The sequence below is a fragment of the Morus notabilis genome, unplaced genomic scaffold (assembly GCF_000414095.1).
Source record: "Morus notabilis unplaced genomic scaffold, ASM41409v2 Scaffold2396, whole genome shotgun sequence".
Taxonomy (NCBI): domain Eukaryota; kingdom Viridiplantae; phylum Streptophyta; class Magnoliopsida; order Rosales; family Moraceae; genus Morus; species Morus notabilis.
In genome coordinates this window covers 19,206-37,067 of record NW_010361052.1, presented here as the reverse complement: position 1 = coordinate 37,067, position 17,862 = coordinate 19,206, and the positions used below count along the sequence as shown (strand labels likewise).

Sequence of the window (17,862 nt, the reverse complement as noted above, 5' to 3'; positions counted from 1 at the left end):
TATTATAATATAATATAGTTATAATTTTTAATTATATTATAACTGAAATATTAATATTTTTTATGTATTATTATAATATGTTTTATAATATTGTAATTATATTATAATCGTTATTTTAAGTATTTCAGTTATTATTTTAATAATATTATTATATTGTATATCATAATATAATATATTATATAATAATAGTTTTTTTATTATATTAAATATAATAATAAATATATATTATATTGTAACTATATATATTATAGTATAATATAATATAGTTGTAATTTTTAACTATTCACAGCAATCCAACCTCATAATTTACAAACGCTATTACGTTGATTTTGGAACCAGTACAGCTACTATAATTATAGTTTACCAAACACTCAGCTGCTTTTTGTAATAGTTGCTTCTTCCTTCAGCATAGCTAAAAATAATTTTTCTAAAATCTACAGCACTACCAAATTAAGCTAAAGACTAATTCATGGACTAAATTTTTAAAGCAATATTTTAGAAATGAAACTGCTAAACCACAATAGATTCAAAGGCAAAAGTGCTAAAGAGCTATGATATGAATAATAATGTCGTTTAAAATTTAATTTTGTTTTATATTGGAGTAAATTGTTGTTGAATCATTATTGGATAATAACTTAAACTTTTATACTAATGTTTACACTAAGTACAAAATGTTATATTCTTCATGAGTTTTAAGTTTAACAATAATAAAGAGAACAAAGAATATTTTGCAATAGTTTAACTATGTATGTAAAATTTTAAATGGTTATTCAATGAACACATGATTACTTTTATTAAATTTCAGAAATTCTTCATTAATTTTAGTGTCAGTTATTATATCTGTCAAAAAATTAAAAATTCAAAAAATAATCCGTGAAAAGTAAAAGTTCAAGAACTAAAGGGTGTTGTCCCTAGTAAGGCTACTCAAGAGGGGGTGAATTGGGTTTTAAATATTTTTTGAGAGTTTATACACTTATTCAAAGATTAAAAATAAATATAGACAATTAATTCAACACAATACGTTTATCAAACATTCGATGTGCAGAAAATTATGTAAGTTAATGCAATAGCACAAACACGATGAATCAATCTAATATCATATAACGAGCTCAATAAGCTTATCACCAAGAGTTAAATCAATCAATGTCAACTATCAAATTTAAAGTGTAAAAATTAGAGAGATAGGGTTAAGAGAGATGCAAACGAGATTTAGAGTGGTTCGACAAATAAATTTACCTACATCCACTGTCGCCGACATATTCCGCCTCTCGACCTCTTCCACTATACGATCGACTTTCCGGTATGATCACTCCTCTTACAAGATGGCGGATCTTTCTATCCGAGGCTTCACCTAACCTTTTACACAATGTCAATTTTCTACGGAGATCGACCAACCAAGAAATCCAATACCAAAGTAATGATTATGAATAGTGAATCATTCAGTCATACACTCCTAACAATGGTTTTACACAATTGAAATGACTAGGAGATGATGAAATCACACTATCAAAATATAATCCAAGGTAGGCTCAAGTATGTGTGAGAGAGTGAAGTAAGGATTTTTAGAAGATGGTGATTATTTTGGCACTTTAGAGAAACTTTTTTGGATTTTAAGAGATTTGGGAGCTCTGAATAAATTCTCTTTCTCAAAGAAAATCCGCAAAAGAGAAAAATGATTTTTCTCTATTTGACCTAACTTTTCAACGGTCTTATTTTTGCCTGTTTACCCAGTACCGGTCAATAGGAGCGGTTGACCGGTTGAGACAAATTTGAATTCTCATTGTTCAACGGTCTTATTGAATAACTATTGAGCAGAACCGGTCGACCGGAGCGGTTGACCAGTTGAGACAACACCGGTTGACCGGTGCATTTAGCCTTCTCGTTCACCGGACGATATAGGTCAACTGGTTGACACTTACTTTGCCTCAAACCTTCACAAAATTGTACTTTTAGGCCAAATGTCATTATGTACTTAGTTTAGTCTCATTTTTAAAAGAATAATGTGAGTGTGTGCATGAGTTTACCAAGAATGAATCATGATAGTATGAAGTCAAAATCAAATAGAAGACTAAGGAGATATAAAAACCTATTAGTACTTGTCTTACTTGATTTTGTTTGCTTGCTCTTGATCTTTGGTATTTCAACACTTCAAGCCTTGAATTCCTTCTTCAATTTGCATTTCTCAAACTTGAATGTATTTGCATTGTATTCTACATATGCTTCTTATGTTGATTTATAATATCAATTATGCTAAATACACAACTCAAAATAGAATCATTAGTAACATAATACATTGTGTTTGTTATCATCAAAATATGAGAATATTCAACCTTGGGCCAACAATCTCCCCCTTTTTGATGATGACAAACACTTGATTGCTAAGATAGTAGAGGCAATACCATGTTCTCTTTTACAAGTGTATGTCTCCCCCTTATTTAATCACTTAATACTAACTTGAAAATATTGTCCCCCTTAATCTATTGAGCCTTTAAAGAAAGTGCCGCAATGAACATTTTTATGTCTTCCTCCCTTATTTTTAACAATGCCAGAGTGACAATGGAACATCAAGTGACAATAGACTAAACAACAAATAGCTAAACAAATAGCAATCACTCCATAAACAAATAGCAAGTATAACAAGTGTATAGCAATCGCTCAAGTATAGCAAGTGTATAGCAATCACTCAAAAGAGAAATGAGGAAATGTGACATTAATCATCCATAAAATGTAATATCAGTTGATAGAAAGAGAAATTACAATGGAAGAACCATTAAAAGACATAGTGAAATCTAATAGTGAGGAGGCCCTTAAAAATTGAGACGCCAAAGTTGTTCAAGAATTTGTGCTTGAGTCTCGGCGTTTTCTTGATGATTGGCTTGGAGTTGCTGGAGAAGATCGTTCCAGAGGTTTGAAATGCTTGAGTCGACAAAAGAGTAGAGACTTTGGATGGCAGTGTTTAGTTGCATTCTAAACTCATCATGACTCGCACATGGAGACTTAATCCGTCCATGGAGGGTATTGAAAGCATCATCATTGAACCGAGTTGAACTACCTCCAATATCTTCTTCGCGTCTTTCATCTTCAACTCTGGCCCTTTTCTTGGGAATCCACCTTCCATTTTCAAACTTGTAACCCATGAGTTTGATTGTTGTTTTATTGTAGTCAGATTTGGGTGGACTAATTTTGGTTTCGTCATCAAGATTTACTTTGAAATGTTGAAAGATCTTTGTTAGTACCATCCTATAAGGGAGATTAGGATCCCTAGCTAAATTATTTTCATCAGCCATCTTGTGAAGGATCAAATAGGAAGATTTGTCCTAATACTTTCGAGAAGGTAGAACATTAGATAGAGATCGGTGAATGAAACCTCATCCCTATGCCCTCCTCTAGGAGTGATATTGTTGGAGATAATGTGATGAAGGATTCTACTCCTAAGGGGTAGTTCATTGGCTTTCAGCTTTGGGGGTAGAGCCTCATTATCATCTTCATCGCTCCCTTGAGTTGTAGCTCTTTCCATAATAATCCTCGACATCGTTTCTCCATTATAAGCCCAAGAGTCATAAGTATGCACACATTGTCCAATATTCAGAATCCCAAAAATTTCTGAGATCACCTCTCTATCAAGTTCTATATGTTGTCCCTTAAGAGTGCAGGTTATTTTAATGTTGGTTTCAAAAGTAGTATATTGCATGTGTGCATAAAAGGCTTTTACTAACCTCGGGTAGACTACTTCCTTAACCTCCACAAATGCTTTCCAACCTAAAATCTCAAACAATCTCTCAATATTTAACTCTCTAAACTCACCAAAATCCACAAATCTTCCTTCTATAATAGATTTCTTTTCAAAGAGTTTGAAGTTATGAGAGTTGAATTCATCATTTGATACATTTTTTCGTGGACCAGAGAAAGTACATTTCACATTCTTTCCTTTGCTACGTGATGATTGAGCCCATGAAGCCATTGAAGCAATTCGTCGAACACTTGGTGGGTGATTTTGGATTAGAGTGGATTGGGAGTGAAATTTGTGAAAGAGTGGAAAGAAAAGAGAATATGAGAAGGAATGACGTTTCTTGAGAGATTTGAGTATGATTGTGGAGGAAATTTGATGAAATTTGGATGATTTTAAGTAATGGTGTGAATTGGGGGTGTTTTTGTCGCCTAGGGTTTGAGCTTGAGTTGGAATGAGTGAGACAAAAAAAAAATTTAGATATGATTTTAAAGTGCATGTCACGCACCACCGGTCGTCCGCTGCGGTCGACCGGATCAAGCTTAACCGGTCAACCGGTTGATTATAACGTCGATGTCTTTGGTCGACCTGTGTATAAAGAAAACGTGAAGAAAATAGTTGATTTTGGCAAGAAAAAGCCTAATCAACCAATAACTAAATATAGCATATGTTTCCTCATACACCACCACACAAATAAAATGGCAATATCAATTTGTTTAAGCCTAATAATCATCAAATCATAGATCAAACACTTAATTCCTAAGTGATCAAATTTTTTTGTAGCATCTAACAGTCCTAAACATCTTCTATGTGAAGCAAATCTTTCAAGAGTTGGATGTTTGGTAAGGATATCTGCAATTCGATGATTAGTGATAATGAATTCTAATGTGATATCACCCTTTTGTACATGATCATGCAAGAAATGATGTCTAATCTCTATGTGTTTGGTGCGTGAATGCAAAATCAGATTTTTTGACAAGTTGATCGCACTAGTGTTATCACACATGATAGGGACATGGTCATAGTTCAATCTTAGGTCCAGAAGTGTTTACTTCATCCAAAGGACTTGCGTACAACAGCTGGCTGCTGAGATATATTCGGCTTCTGCGGTTGATAGAGCAACCAAATTTTACTTTTGGCTAAACCAAGAGACTAGTGCAAATCCTAAGAAATGGCATGTACCACTTGTGCTCTTCCTATCTATAGTACAGCCTGCCCAATCGGTATCCGTATAACTGAACAAGTCAATGTGTATGCCCTTTGGATACCATAATCCTAAATTCTTAGTTCCACTAAGATACCTAAAAATTCTTTTTACCGCATTTAGATGTGGCTCTTTAGGATTTGATTGATATCTAGCACACAATCGAAAAACGTAAAAAATGAAAACAAAAACAAAAACGTTTTTGTTTTTGTTTTCTAAAAAATTTTTTGCCAAACGCGTTTTCACTATGTGTTTTCATTTTTTTACTTCGAAAAACGTAAAAAATGAAAACAAAAACAAAACCAAACAGGCCCTTTGATTCTCATTTTTGTTTCTTCTCAGTTTATGAGTTTATGCTTTTTTTTTTCTTTTTTGTTGTCCTTTCCTTTCAAAAAAAAAAACAAAAATATTTTTGTCTTGATATTTTATTAAAATATTCTTTTTCATAAGATCACATATCTTATATGATTAATTCTGTTAAAAAATTAACAAAATTGAATAAAAATGATTTAATTACACCAATTTAATGTTTTTGGAAACTATTTTACTAAAATTATAAGAATAAGCATTAAAGTGGTCAGAGACAATCCGGGACCGTGCCAATTACTTTCTTTGTTTTTTTTTCGTCTTCGACTTTGCGTTTCTGAAGGCACATCCCTCTCCATTTCCCAGCATAACCGTTAACGACATTGGCTTCGTAGCAAAACGACATAGCTGAAAAGCTTCAGCTTCTTTCTTTCACATCCATGGATTCTCTCTCAAACTCTCTTAATCCCAACAAGCGCCTCAAAGAAGAGTTACTTCTCTCTCTCTCTCTCCATTTCTTCATACTTACATCTTCTCAACAGTTTATTTTGATTCGTTTGTTTTAATTTCTAATTCTTCGTTTTTCGTAATGTTTGAATGGTCAGATTCGTCAGCAATTTGACTGGCTCGTCGATGCTCGAAATCTCTGCGCTCGCTACATTAGTCCCTGTATGTATTTGTATTTCTCAATTTCGTAAATATTCTCTTTTCAATTTTGTTAATTCTCTCTTACGCCATGTTTATTGTTCTTTTACTTTGCTTTCAGGTTCTGATACTTCTGAGGCACTCAATTGGCGCCGATCGCATCATTGGTAACTTCCAATAATGGGTTCTTTTTTTTTTTTTTTCATTTGGTTAATGCCTGTTCACTCTTCAAGTTACTGTCTTTATGATAGTTAGTTACTTTTCTCATCTTGTTCATTCGCATTTTTGGTCTCTTATTTGGTCATCATCACTTTAGAAGCCTAAAATGCACTCCCGATTGGAGCTTCGTGTGGTTTCATCATAAGTGAATCTTACTAACTTTTAAATTCTGGAGTTGATTTGGGTTCTGAAGGCTTTAAACCGTAATGGGTGTTTGATTAATTCCTTGATGTAAAGCTAGGAAATGTTTCATTTTCTGTTATGCAGATTTATGGGTATATAGAATTAGGTATTGGCAATAACTTGGTTTAAGCCTCAAGGAACTGCATCTGAAACTTTTTTTTTTTTTTTTAATAATGATTTTACACTGACTTTAGCACTCGAATGGATTTTACGACGCTGTTTCGTGATTTTTATTTTGCTTTTGCTGGGAATTGACGCAAGACTATATTGGCAACGGTGATGCTAAAGATCATTTATAATTGTAGTTCGGAATTTGATGTCTAAATAGTTGAACTGCACCACCCGTGAACCTCAACATTGTTGACATTAACTTTTTGGTTGTCACCACTAGGTTTTGAAAGGGTTCCATTATTACTATCTAGTATAACCTTCTCCTTTTTTTTTTTTTTAAATTGATTGTGCATTGAATCACTAGTGTTTGTTTTTGTTTTAATTTGAATGTCTTCCTCAGATACTGTTACTGAAGAAGCCAAATTGAAGAAAAATGACGACGTACTTGTTCTTTCTAAGAGTTGGCAGGATTATATGGCTGCATTACTTATAGATTTTTTTCTCATTGTGCTCCCTATCCTTTTGTTTTTAACTGTAAGTGTTCTCGCGTAACTATGGACTTCTGCTTGGCTAAGCATTGTTGTATCTGTGAAGTATTTATATATATGTGTGTGTAGTATTTTGACTCTCTACTTGGATTATGCTATTGTTTCTCACTTACTGCAAAGCTGATGCCTTTCGGTTTACAGTAGAATAATGCTCTAAGGCATCTTCAGTGAAAAGTTTTCTTATTGATACGATGTCATTGTAAAGTGGTTGAAATAGGTTTATGTTGTTATGGATAAGCTATTTTCTGATGCTGACATATCTCTTTTCTACTTTTAGTTTCTCATGTATAATAATTAAAAGTGACAAACAAACAGGTTTTTGCAGAATGGATGTATCAGTCAATCGTTTTGTTGATATTGTTACTGCTTTTGTGTGTTGTTTCAAAAAGGTAAAAACTTGAGTACCATATTCCGAATTCTGATTATTTCTGTCTTGTTTTACATGGTTGTCATGTGACTTGGTTAGAATGCTGTTAGACATTGCATGACTAGCATATTGTATAACTAGTTTTCATATAATTATTTGACATAAATTGAATGAATATCATTGCAGATCCGGTTCTTGTTCTCCTTTTGTGGACGGAGGGTCACGTTCTCTTAGAACAAATATTTCCTCATTTAGAGTTTCTATGGTATGCAGCCTTACACGCATCTGTATGGTGTATTGATAATTTATCTTGTTCAATTTTATTTACTTGTGCATTATCATAAGTGATTGATGCAGATGATTGTAACATGCTTGAGTATCTTGGCTGTTGACTTCACAATATTTCCTAGAAGATATGCAAAGACAGAAACTTATGGCACTGGCTTGGTGAGTTCATTTAAGCTGAAGAAGTCGAACTTTACTTTCCTTTAGCATTTTTGCTCTACTTTCCAGTTGATTACTTTTCATTGATGGTGCTACTTACTGCAAAAATATAGTGCAGCGGTTTGTCCCTGGTTGTCGATTGTCATTGACCTAGTTTCCTACGCAAAACTTGTTCTAACTATGTCTGTGATAGAACCCCAGGAACTTCTGGTAGTTTTCTTTATTGAATAAGAACATAATTGGAAAATAACAAGTAAGAAAATACAGATAGGAGGAATTTGAGGTTCCTCTGCCTCCCAGACTCAGACTCAGCACAAAACAATCCTCTTCCCTACGAGCTCTCCTATATAGCTAGTTCTCAGCAACGGCATTCCCCATGCATAACCAATTCGTAACAGAAGGCGTGACCCCAACACGAATCCCAATAGAAATGCTAGGTCAGCCAACTATCCCCACTTACACCGCCTCCTCTTGAGAATTAGGTAGTCCCCTCTTGCTCCTCCTAGAGTAAACGAATCCCCCCCCAATTAACATCTTGGGTACCTGTTTGCCTCTCGAACTCGGGAAGCCAGCACTGCCGACGGCTGAACCACCAACTCCAGATCGTCAGATAAGTTAGGAGGCAAAGGTTGGCCTGAAAACGCAAGCCCCCTATACGGCTTCAGCTGAGAAATGTGAAAGACATGGTGGATCGTAGCTGTTGAAGGAAGCTTAAGGCGATAAGCGACGGGACCAATCCTATCCAAAACTTCAAATGGGCCATAGAAATGTGGACTAAGTTTCTCATTAGCTCTACGGGCTAAGGACTTCATGAAGTAAGGGCGTAACCGCAACAACACTTGTTCTCCAATGGCGAAAGTGACGTCCCGGCAGTGACGATCCGCAAATTTCTTCATCTGCTGCTATGCCATCTCAAGGTGATCCTTCAGAAGGTCAAGCGTCTGATTCCGGATCCGCCGCTGTTCCTCTACCCCTTGCACTACTGCGGAGCCTTCCTGGTATCGGTGTAAAGTAGGTGATGCCTTCCATAGACTACGAAGAACGGGGTGTACTTCGTCGAGGAACTATAATTGGTATTGAACCAATATTCGGCCCAGGGCAGACAAGCCTGCCACTGTCGTGGTTTGTCATTAGCGAAGCACTGTAAGTACGTCTCGAGATAGTGATTGGTGACCTCCGTTTGTCCATCAGATTGCGGGTGATAAGCGGAACTAGTATGCAATTTGGTGCCCTATAGCTTAAATATTTCCTTCCAGAAGAGATGAACAGCGGAGCGCGATCGCTCACGATGGACTTGGGCACTCCGTGTAAGCGGATGATTTCCTCGACAAAAACCTTGGCAACCTGCTTGGCGGTGAACGGGTGGGCAAGGGGGCAGAAGTGATTGTATTTGGACAAGCGATCTGCAATGACGAGGATGGTGTCAACCCCTTTGGACTTTGGCAAGCCACTAATAAAATCTATGGATATGTCTTCTCAGATACATTATGGCACCGGCAATGGAGTTAGCAATCCCGTCGGAGAGAGGGCGTCAGTCTTGCATTGTTGGCACGTGTCACAGCGTGCCACATACTCCTGAATCACCTTTTTCATGCCTTTCCAAAAGATTACTGCTGCCAAGCGCTTGTGGGTACGAAGGAAGTCGGAATGTCCACCAATGACCAAGTCATGGAACTCGTGAAGAAGCCTTACCCACGAAGATGAGGCCGGAATAACTAATCGAGTTTTAAACAAGAGCAAATCGTTTTGGATGCTGTAACTAGGAACCGACCCTGCATCTGACTGTACTTTGGCCATCACTGCTGCACAGTGAGGGTCCCCGGATTGTTCCTGGCGAAGGGCGTCAAGGTCAAATTGTTGTGGAATGGAAATTGCAGTAAAGGCGGCCATATCAATCTCTTCTTTCCGGGACAGAGCATCGGCCACTTGGTTGGCAACTCCAGGTTTGTATTGGACCTCAAAGTCATACCCGAAGAGTTTGGTTACCAAGTGAAGTTGATCGGGTGCCAAAACTCACTGGTCCATGAGGTGGCGGAGGCTCTGCTGGTCAGTGCGGATGATAAAGTGGCGTCCTAGGAGTTAGCGCCGCCACTTTTGAACTGCGAGAACAATGGTCAGCAGTTCCCTCTCATCAACTGACTTCCAACGGGCAGAATGAGAGAGTCCCTTGCTAAAATAGGTCAGGGGCCGACCCTCTTGCATAAGCACTGCCCCCACTCCACTTCCGGAGGCATCTATTTCTAAGACAAAAACCTTCTCAAAGTTGGGCAAGGCTAAAACTGGGAGTTCTGCCATCAAGACCTTCAGTTTCCGAAATGCGTCCCCGGCTAGTTGCGACCACTGATATGCTCCTTTCTTAAGCAAGTCAGTCAAGGGTCGAGTGAGCACACCGTATCCTTCCACAAATCGGCGGTAATAGCCAGTCAAGCCGAGAAATCCACGGAGTTCCCTTACTGATCATGGGGTGGGCCAAGAAGTGATGGCTTGCACCTTTGAAGGGTCAGCAGAGATCCCATCCTTCGAAATAATGTGGCTGAGGTAATCCACCTGTTCATTCTTTTGATTGGCATACAGCCATTTCTGGTGCAACGTCTACGGGACCAACTCTAAGTGCCGGATATGCTCCGCCCTCCATCGGCTGTAAATTAAAATATCGTCAAATAAAACTAACACAAATTTACACAGGAAGGGTCGGAATACCGTGCTCATTAAGGATTGAAATGTGGCGGGGGCGTTGGTGAGCCCAAAAGGCATGACGAGAAACTCGTAGTGCCCTTCATGGATTCAAAAGGCTGTCTTCTCCACGTCTTCCTCCCGAACACGGATTTGGTGGTACCCTGAGCGGGGGTCAAGCTTGGAAAAAACGTTGGCCCCATGAAGCTCGTCCATCAGCTCGTCAATTATGGGAATGGGGAACTTATCTGGAATTGTCAGCTGGTTTACCGCTCGATTGTCCATGCAAAACCTCCAGCTGCCATCCTTCTTCTTGACCAGCAGAATAGGACTCGAAAACGGGCTGGTACTCGGCCGGATTATTCCCAAAGCTAGCATCTCATCGACCAGTCGCTCTATCTCGTCCTTCTGGATGTGGGGATATCTATAGGGCCGGATATTAGGAGGAGAAACCACCTCTCGTAAGACAATATGGTGTTCACGAGCGCAGTGCAGGGGAAGACCCTCAGGAAGTTCAAAAACTGACTTGAACTGGTCCAGTAGACCGGCCAACTCATGTGGTACCTCCTCATCCGAGAGGCCATGTTCCTCGGTTGCCGCCAACCCAATTTCGAGTAACACCCCGGAATGCTCACACAGTAAGGAACGGAAAATTGAGTGTACACTAACCTTAGTACAACATAGTGCGGGATCACCCTGTAGGCATACCCACTGATTTCCTGCCAAGAACTTCAGTGTGAATTGGGTCCAATCGGCTCATACCTCCCCTAGCATTTTGAGCCACGTGACTCCGAGCACCAAATCCACGTTTCCTAATTCGAATGAGAAAAAATTTTCAATCACTCGGTGTCCCTGAATCAGCACATGCACCGACCGGCAAACTCATTCTTGCTGAAAAATCATCCCATTTCCTACCTGAATCTTGTGTTAGACAGTTAAATCTCGGGGCAAGCCCATTTCCTTCACCAGCGTGGAAGAGATAAAACTATGTGACGCGCCGCTGTCAACGAGAATGATGACCTCCCTTCCGTTAATTGTTCCCTTAACCTTCAACGTCTTCGCCGAGGAACAACCATTGAAGGAATTGAGTGACAGGGCAGCTATCTCTGCAGCCGCTGAGCCTATAAGGTTGTGCAGCCCCTCTTCCGTGGCCGACTCTTCTTTACACTCTTCCTCCGAATCTTCGTCCGCAAGCATCAACACCTGCAGTGATCGATTCTTGCAGCGGTGCCCCGGGCTATACTTCTCATCACACCTGAAGCAGAGTCCGTGAGCCTGGCGTTGCTGTGCCTCGTCGAAGGTCAGACGTCAGAATCCGGTATCGCCGCCGGTAGAGGGCTAAGTTTTCGAGGTCGCCACCGTGAGCCCTTTCTAGTGGGTGTTGAGATCTCGGCCTAATTGGGATTGAAGGGAGCTGTCTCTTAGATCTGGAGTGTTATATGGGGTGTAAGGGCTTGTGCCGGGTCGACCTGAATACTTTGGCCTGGGGACCTGTCCCACCTTGCTCCTCCTTACTCCATCTACTGCCTCCAAACGGTCCTCTACTTGTTGGGCCAGGTCTATTGCCTCTAGCAGGTTAATGGGCCGGTGCATTCTTACCTTAGCCCATATGTTTTCATGTAGCCCATTCAGAAAAACCCCTTTGAAAATGGGCTCTGGCACGCCTCTCATGGAGGCAGCAAGTGCCTCAAAGGTGTCACGGTAGTCCGCCACTCCTCCGGTCTGTCTGAGTGCTATCAGTCTCTTCGTCGGATCACCTTCACGGGCGTGGCTGAAACGCTGGATGATGGTCGTCCGGAGTTCACTCCAGCTGGTAAAAGGCTCTTGAGCATCAACCCATTGGAACCACCCCAGAGCCCTTCCTTCCATGCAAACAGAGGCCGCTAAGATTCGCTCCTCGTCCTTTATATCGTTCACGGCGAAATAGTGCTCGGCTCTAAACACCAAGCCATACGGATCCTCACTGTGGAAGACCGGGAGCTCCAACTTCTTCCCACGAAAATCCCCGTGTCCCCTCTGTTGTCCCGGTGAGATTTGGCGTTGTACTCCCACTCCTTCCCCTCGTCGGATCGGCGAGCCTTCTCGAGGAACCGCCCGACCTCTTCTTGGCTCCCACCTTGGGGGTGTCCGATCTGGGTTCCTGGCTGGCTCCCTCTCTGGATGCATCCTGTCAAAAAGTCGTGCCTGCCTCTGCAACATCTCCTCAATTCTTTGCATCGATCCTTGCAGCTCCCCAACTATAGTATCCAGCCGAGTAACATCCTCTTGCAGCTGGGGAACTCGGTTAGCCATGGCTCCTACTATCTGAAGCGTGTCCTGAATGTCTTCTATATGATGCTCCACCGTGGATACTCGGTCTGCAACGCGCGGCTCGTGGGAAACGGTGGCCATGGAATCGGTGGCTCTGATACCAGTTGATAGAACCCCAGGAACTTCTGGGTAGTTTTCTTTATTGAATAAGAACAGAATTGGAAAATAACAAGTAAGGAAATACAGATAGGAGGAATTCGAGGTTCCTCTGCCTCCCAGACTCAGCCTTAGCACAAAACAATATTCCCCCCTCTTCCCTTTGAGCTCTCCCATACAGCTAGTTCTCACCAACGGCATTCCCCATGCATAACCAATTCTTAACAGAAGGCGTGACCCTAACACGAATCCCATTAGAAAACACGAATCCCAATAGAAATGCCAGGTTAGCCAACTATCCCCACTTACACCACCTCCTCTTGAGAATTAGGTATTCCCCTCTTGCTCCTCCTAGAGTAAACAAATTTGATGGGAGGGACTCGGGCTCTAACAGTCTGAATATGTTTCAGAAAGTATGCTTTAAAGTATACTTCTCCCTGATCGTACAAATGAAAAGATAGAATTTGATAGGAAAAACCGCGGCGTGCAATCTTACATTAGTAATGTCCATTTGTAGATCTGCCTCTACTTGCTGCGAGTTCTTGTCAGTATTTTGTTTATGGTAGACTGCATTAAATATTTAGAGAGCAAACTTTGTTCTAGAAGAAAGCTTTTTCTGAGCAAGAGATCATCGTCATAATATCATTACCTCTCCTAACTGCTCTTAATATTTGGATGAGATTTTCAGTAACTCCAGCACCAACGTTCTATTCCAATTAGGATCAATTCTGTCCTACTAATTATCTTTCGCTTCTGTCTTCTCACACAAACAATAGAAAATGAATATCTACTAGATAAACTAACGAAAATAATATGCTGAGCTTGAAGAAATTAAATATGACAGAATGTGGAGGAAGGACGTATTTTATTTTGTTTTAACATTAGTTGGGAGTCACAAGCCGTCACCCCTACCCCGACTTATACATGCATACATGTAAATATATATTTTATCTAGGTACTGACTATCTGTAACAGATGCGCTGCCTGCCTGTTTATCATTTTAAGTGGTTCTCTGAAATCTGAATTTCAACAAAACCTGTGAGTTTTCTTATGTGAATTGTCAGATGGATATTGGAGTTGGCTCATTTGTACTAGCAAATTCACTAGTTTCACGCCAAGCACGTAATATCTCATCTAAGTGAGTCTCTTTGTTCTTTATTTTGGACTTGTTGATTTTGACTACTGTTTCTGCCTTAATGACTAGTCATATGCATTCTTTTCAAGCTTAGTTCTTTGAGAAAAAAACAATGTTTCTTTTTATGTAATCTTTAATCTGACAAATTTCTAAGTTTCCAATTTCTCTGGCGCGTCTCTTTGGTGCTCAGAACTGTGAGCGCACATAAAAAGAAAAAAAAAAATTTTTTATGAAAATGAAAATTTGAAGTACAAGAGACCCTTTAGACCTACAGCTTATTAGGGCAAAGAACTTACATAAACAGTAGACAATATTTGAGGTCCCAAGTGGGTTTGCTTCCTCTTGGGGTACCTCCCTCAGTTTGTCTCGATGTGTTTAGATAGGAGGGTCTACGCACACTCTTAGGGATTAGTCAGGTGCTCAAAGAGGCCTGGATACCCCAGGTTATCACCAATATATATATAATAAAGAAAGAAAGAAAGAACTTGAGGTCCCAACCAAGTAGGCCCCATAGTGAATACAGATGATACATCTCTTTTTATTGTATCAAAACTTACTGCTTTTCACTTGATCCTTTTGCTGTCAGCATGGGATAGGAGGCTACAAAGTATTCATGATCTAAGCTCCTTCATGTGCTCATGAATATTGTAATTTAAGTGGCTATTTTCTTTGACTATGCTCTTACAGGAAATTGAAAACTGTAGTTCAATCTTCAAGTCCACTAATCATTCTTGGGTTTGCTCGTCTCCTATCTACTACCGGTGTTGACTATCAGGTTAATATCTTATACACTTTTATAATACAGATAATCCGTGTCTTTTTTTCTTCTAAATTGATAAGGTGAGTTCTTTTAAGATTATCACATGTGTTTGACATTGCTGGACAAGAATGTGATGCCTTTAGGTACTCACACAGAAGATTTCCATTGCAAGTGATGTACAAGAAAAGTGATTTCATACATCTTCACGAATTTGTGATGGTTATATGCTCTATCTCCTACCTTATACAGAAGAGATGAGAGTATGAGACCAATATGTTCATATATCCTTGTAGGTTCATGTGGGCGAATATGGTGTACACTGGAACTTCTTTTTCACGCTTGCTACCATGTCAATTCTTACGTCAATAATTGACGTTCCTCCAAAATATTGTGGAATCCTTGGTTCAGTGATTCTAGTAGGTATAGCTTTAATTGGTAACATTCAAATTTTATTTCTGCCCCTGGTAAAATGACTTTATAAGCTAGTTTGTTTGAGTTTTTAGGTTACCAAAGTTGCTTGATGCGAGGGTTAAATATGTACCTCTTCTCTGAAGAAAGGGGAGCTGATCCAATCAGCCAAAATAAGGAGGGACTCTTCAGTGTATTTGGTATGGTTGGTGTATATTAATTTGTACTGAACTTTGGATTCTGAAATCTGATTTCCTCTGAACGCGGAAGAACATGTTGTACGAGTACAAATTTTACAACTAACAGGATTGGATTTTTCTTAAAATTAAGAATAAGATGATAATCATATATGTTTTTACTCTCAGGTTATTGGGGTATATACCTTGTTGGTGTCCAGTTGGGAAATTTTCTATTCTTTCAGAACCAAGCGTCTATAATGAGAACCAAAAAATGGGCAAGGATTAGAGTTTGGCTACTTTCCATTTTGTTTTGGTACTGAACTCAGAGTAAAATATCCTTTCCTGCAACACTATTGTTGAAAAGGCTTTACTAATTCCTTTTCTTAATGCGTGTTTAGGTTTTTGACCGTTCTTATTGACAGACATGTTGAACGAGTTTCCCGTAGAATGGTACGATGTACTTGCACTGTTCGATTAGTTCTAAATATTTATGTACTAGTTCTGCTGATAATGTATTTGTGTACTAGTTGATGAAACTAAATTTCACTCTCTTTTTGCAGTGCAACCTGGCTTATGCTACCATGGTTTTAGCCGTAAATCTGCAGGTTATTTTCACTTCCTTTGGATTTCAATAACTAAAATAAATTGGCATATTATCCACTTTCCATCCGAGTATGAAACCAACTAAACATTGAGGTTGTTTATATGCTCTATTCAAGATCAAACTTTCTGTATGCATTGTTCAATGTTTTTTTTTTTTTTTTATCAACCAAACTCAACCATTTTCTTAATATGTACAAACTCTTCACTTACCACCATTAGATAGAGAGAATTGACAAATGGTTATTAGGTTTCCTCAATTTGCATAAGCTTATCATTGTATATCGCGTTATAACACAAACAATGTCAAGTTATTTGCTTGAAGCTCCCCCAAGGGCAATCAAATGCTGATATTTAGCAGTCAAAAAAGTTTTCCCTTTATTTCAAAAAGGAAAAATGAAAAAACTGTTCCTTTGCGTTCTGTTATTCGAATGTTATCATGTTATGTTCCTGATGTGGTAAATTGCATATTGTCATGTTTCTTTATCTATCCTAACAATTTAGTCCCTGGCCAGATATGATTTCATTCCTAACTTGAATCTTCACGCATTGTTCAGGTGCTAGGAATCCTAATGCTCTCTGATTTTATCCCTGGAAGCAAAACTTCAGTGCTTGAACAAGCATGTAATAGAAACTTACTGGCCACTTTTCTTCTGGTGAATAAAAAATCCTCCAATTTTCATAATCCCATTGGCAGGTTTTTTCTTTCTTTTTTTTTTCGTGCCTAAATGTGATTAACTTCTCTGCTTCTTTCTCTTCTTCAGGCAAACGTTCTCACAGGTGTGGTGAATTTGTCCATGAATACCCTCTTTGCATCACCAATAACAGCTCTATCAATTCTGATAGCCTATGCATTGACTTTTTGTGTTGTTATTGGATTGGTAGATTTTTATGGCATTCGATTAAAGTTTTGGTAGTAATAGGATTGCCATATGTTGTTGTGATACATTTTTGTTTTTTTGTTTTTGTTTTTGTTTTTTGTTTTTATTTGTTTTTATTTTTTTATTTTAGTTGCTGACATGAACAGAAGCTTTAGCGCTAAGTTTTAAGTTTAGATTCATTATAACGTTCTTCTTTACCTTCAGGTTCATGATTGGGCAAGAAGAGCACTTTGTTTTCTTTTTCTTTTTTTTTTTGAACCTCCAAAGGTGATTTTTTTTTTTTTTGGTCTGACTTAGTTTTTTGTTGCATTGTTTAACTTGGGGGTGAGACTTCAGACTCTATTCACAGTTGAATTTATAGTGACATGATTGAAACTCTTTTTTTTTTTTTTTTTTTTGGGTGCTAAAACATGATTGAAATTCAATAATCTTGATTTAGTTTCTGTGTGATAGAGGTTTTTGGAAGGGGCATGATTAAAAAATTCAACCATCTTGATTTTATTTTCATTCAACTTGGTAGTAGTACACATAAGCTCAATGAGCCACTTCAGGAATTAATCAACGAAATAGTATAAACTTTTTTTTTTTAATCAATTATTTCATTTTTCCAATTTGTTCCAGATAAACCCATTTTTAGTTGATGGGGGCTTTACAATCTTATATAGAAAAACATGGATAATATTGCACTAGACTACAAATGATCGTGAAACTATGCAATACTCTGAAAGTATGCCAGGCATACGTGTCATGAACCATTTTTTGGGTCCACTGCCACATGCTCCATTTGGATCTAAAACAGGACAGCGAATGAATACAGTTAGCCATACATACAATCATACATTCATGTATATCGTTTTAGGTCAAGAAAAGAAACAAAATAAATAAATAAATAAAAATCTAGAAGTACCGTATTCGGTTCAACAAAGAACCGTTCGTGGAAGCAAGTTGGATAGACACGTACAAATCTACGAATTAAATGTGATAGGGAGTAGCTATTGGCAGTATACGTCTACGAATATTACATTAAAAAAAAAATTAATACTAAACACAATAGTCTACGAATTAA

At 38.5% G+C, this 17,862-nt stretch overlaps 1 protein-coding gene across 2 annotated transcripts; it reads left to right on the top strand.

Annotated features, from left to right (window-relative positions):
* Window positions 1–5,535: 5,535 nt before the first annotated feature.
* Window positions 5,536–17,015, top strand: LOC21385453 (uncharacterized protein At4g17910). 2 transcript variants are annotated; one of them, XM_024165739.1, is made up of 17 exons: window positions 5,536–5,727; window positions 5,843–5,906; window positions 6,004–6,049; window positions 6,796–6,929; window positions 7,259–7,332; window positions 7,497–7,575; window positions 7,668–7,757; window positions 13,898–13,971; window positions 14,656–14,743; window positions 15,022–15,148; window positions 15,232–15,336; window positions 15,502–15,628; window positions 15,714–15,765; window positions 15,876–15,920; window positions 16,473–16,571; window positions 16,680–16,695; window positions 17,001–17,015. In XM_024165739.1, the coding sequence occupies exons 1-17, from the start codon at window positions 5,678–5,680 to the stop codon at window positions 17,006–17,008; spliced, it is 1,278 nt and encodes a 425-aa protein (XP_024021507.1). In that variant the 5' UTR covers window positions 5,536–5,677; the 3' UTR covers window positions 17,009–17,015. The 2 variants fall into 2 exon arrangements, with proteins under 2 accessions (XP_024021507.1, XP_024021506.1); XM_024165738.1 differs by lacking the exon at window positions 17,001–17,015 and having other exon boundaries at window positions 16,680–16,832.
* Window positions 17,016–17,862: the final 847 nt, after the last annotated feature.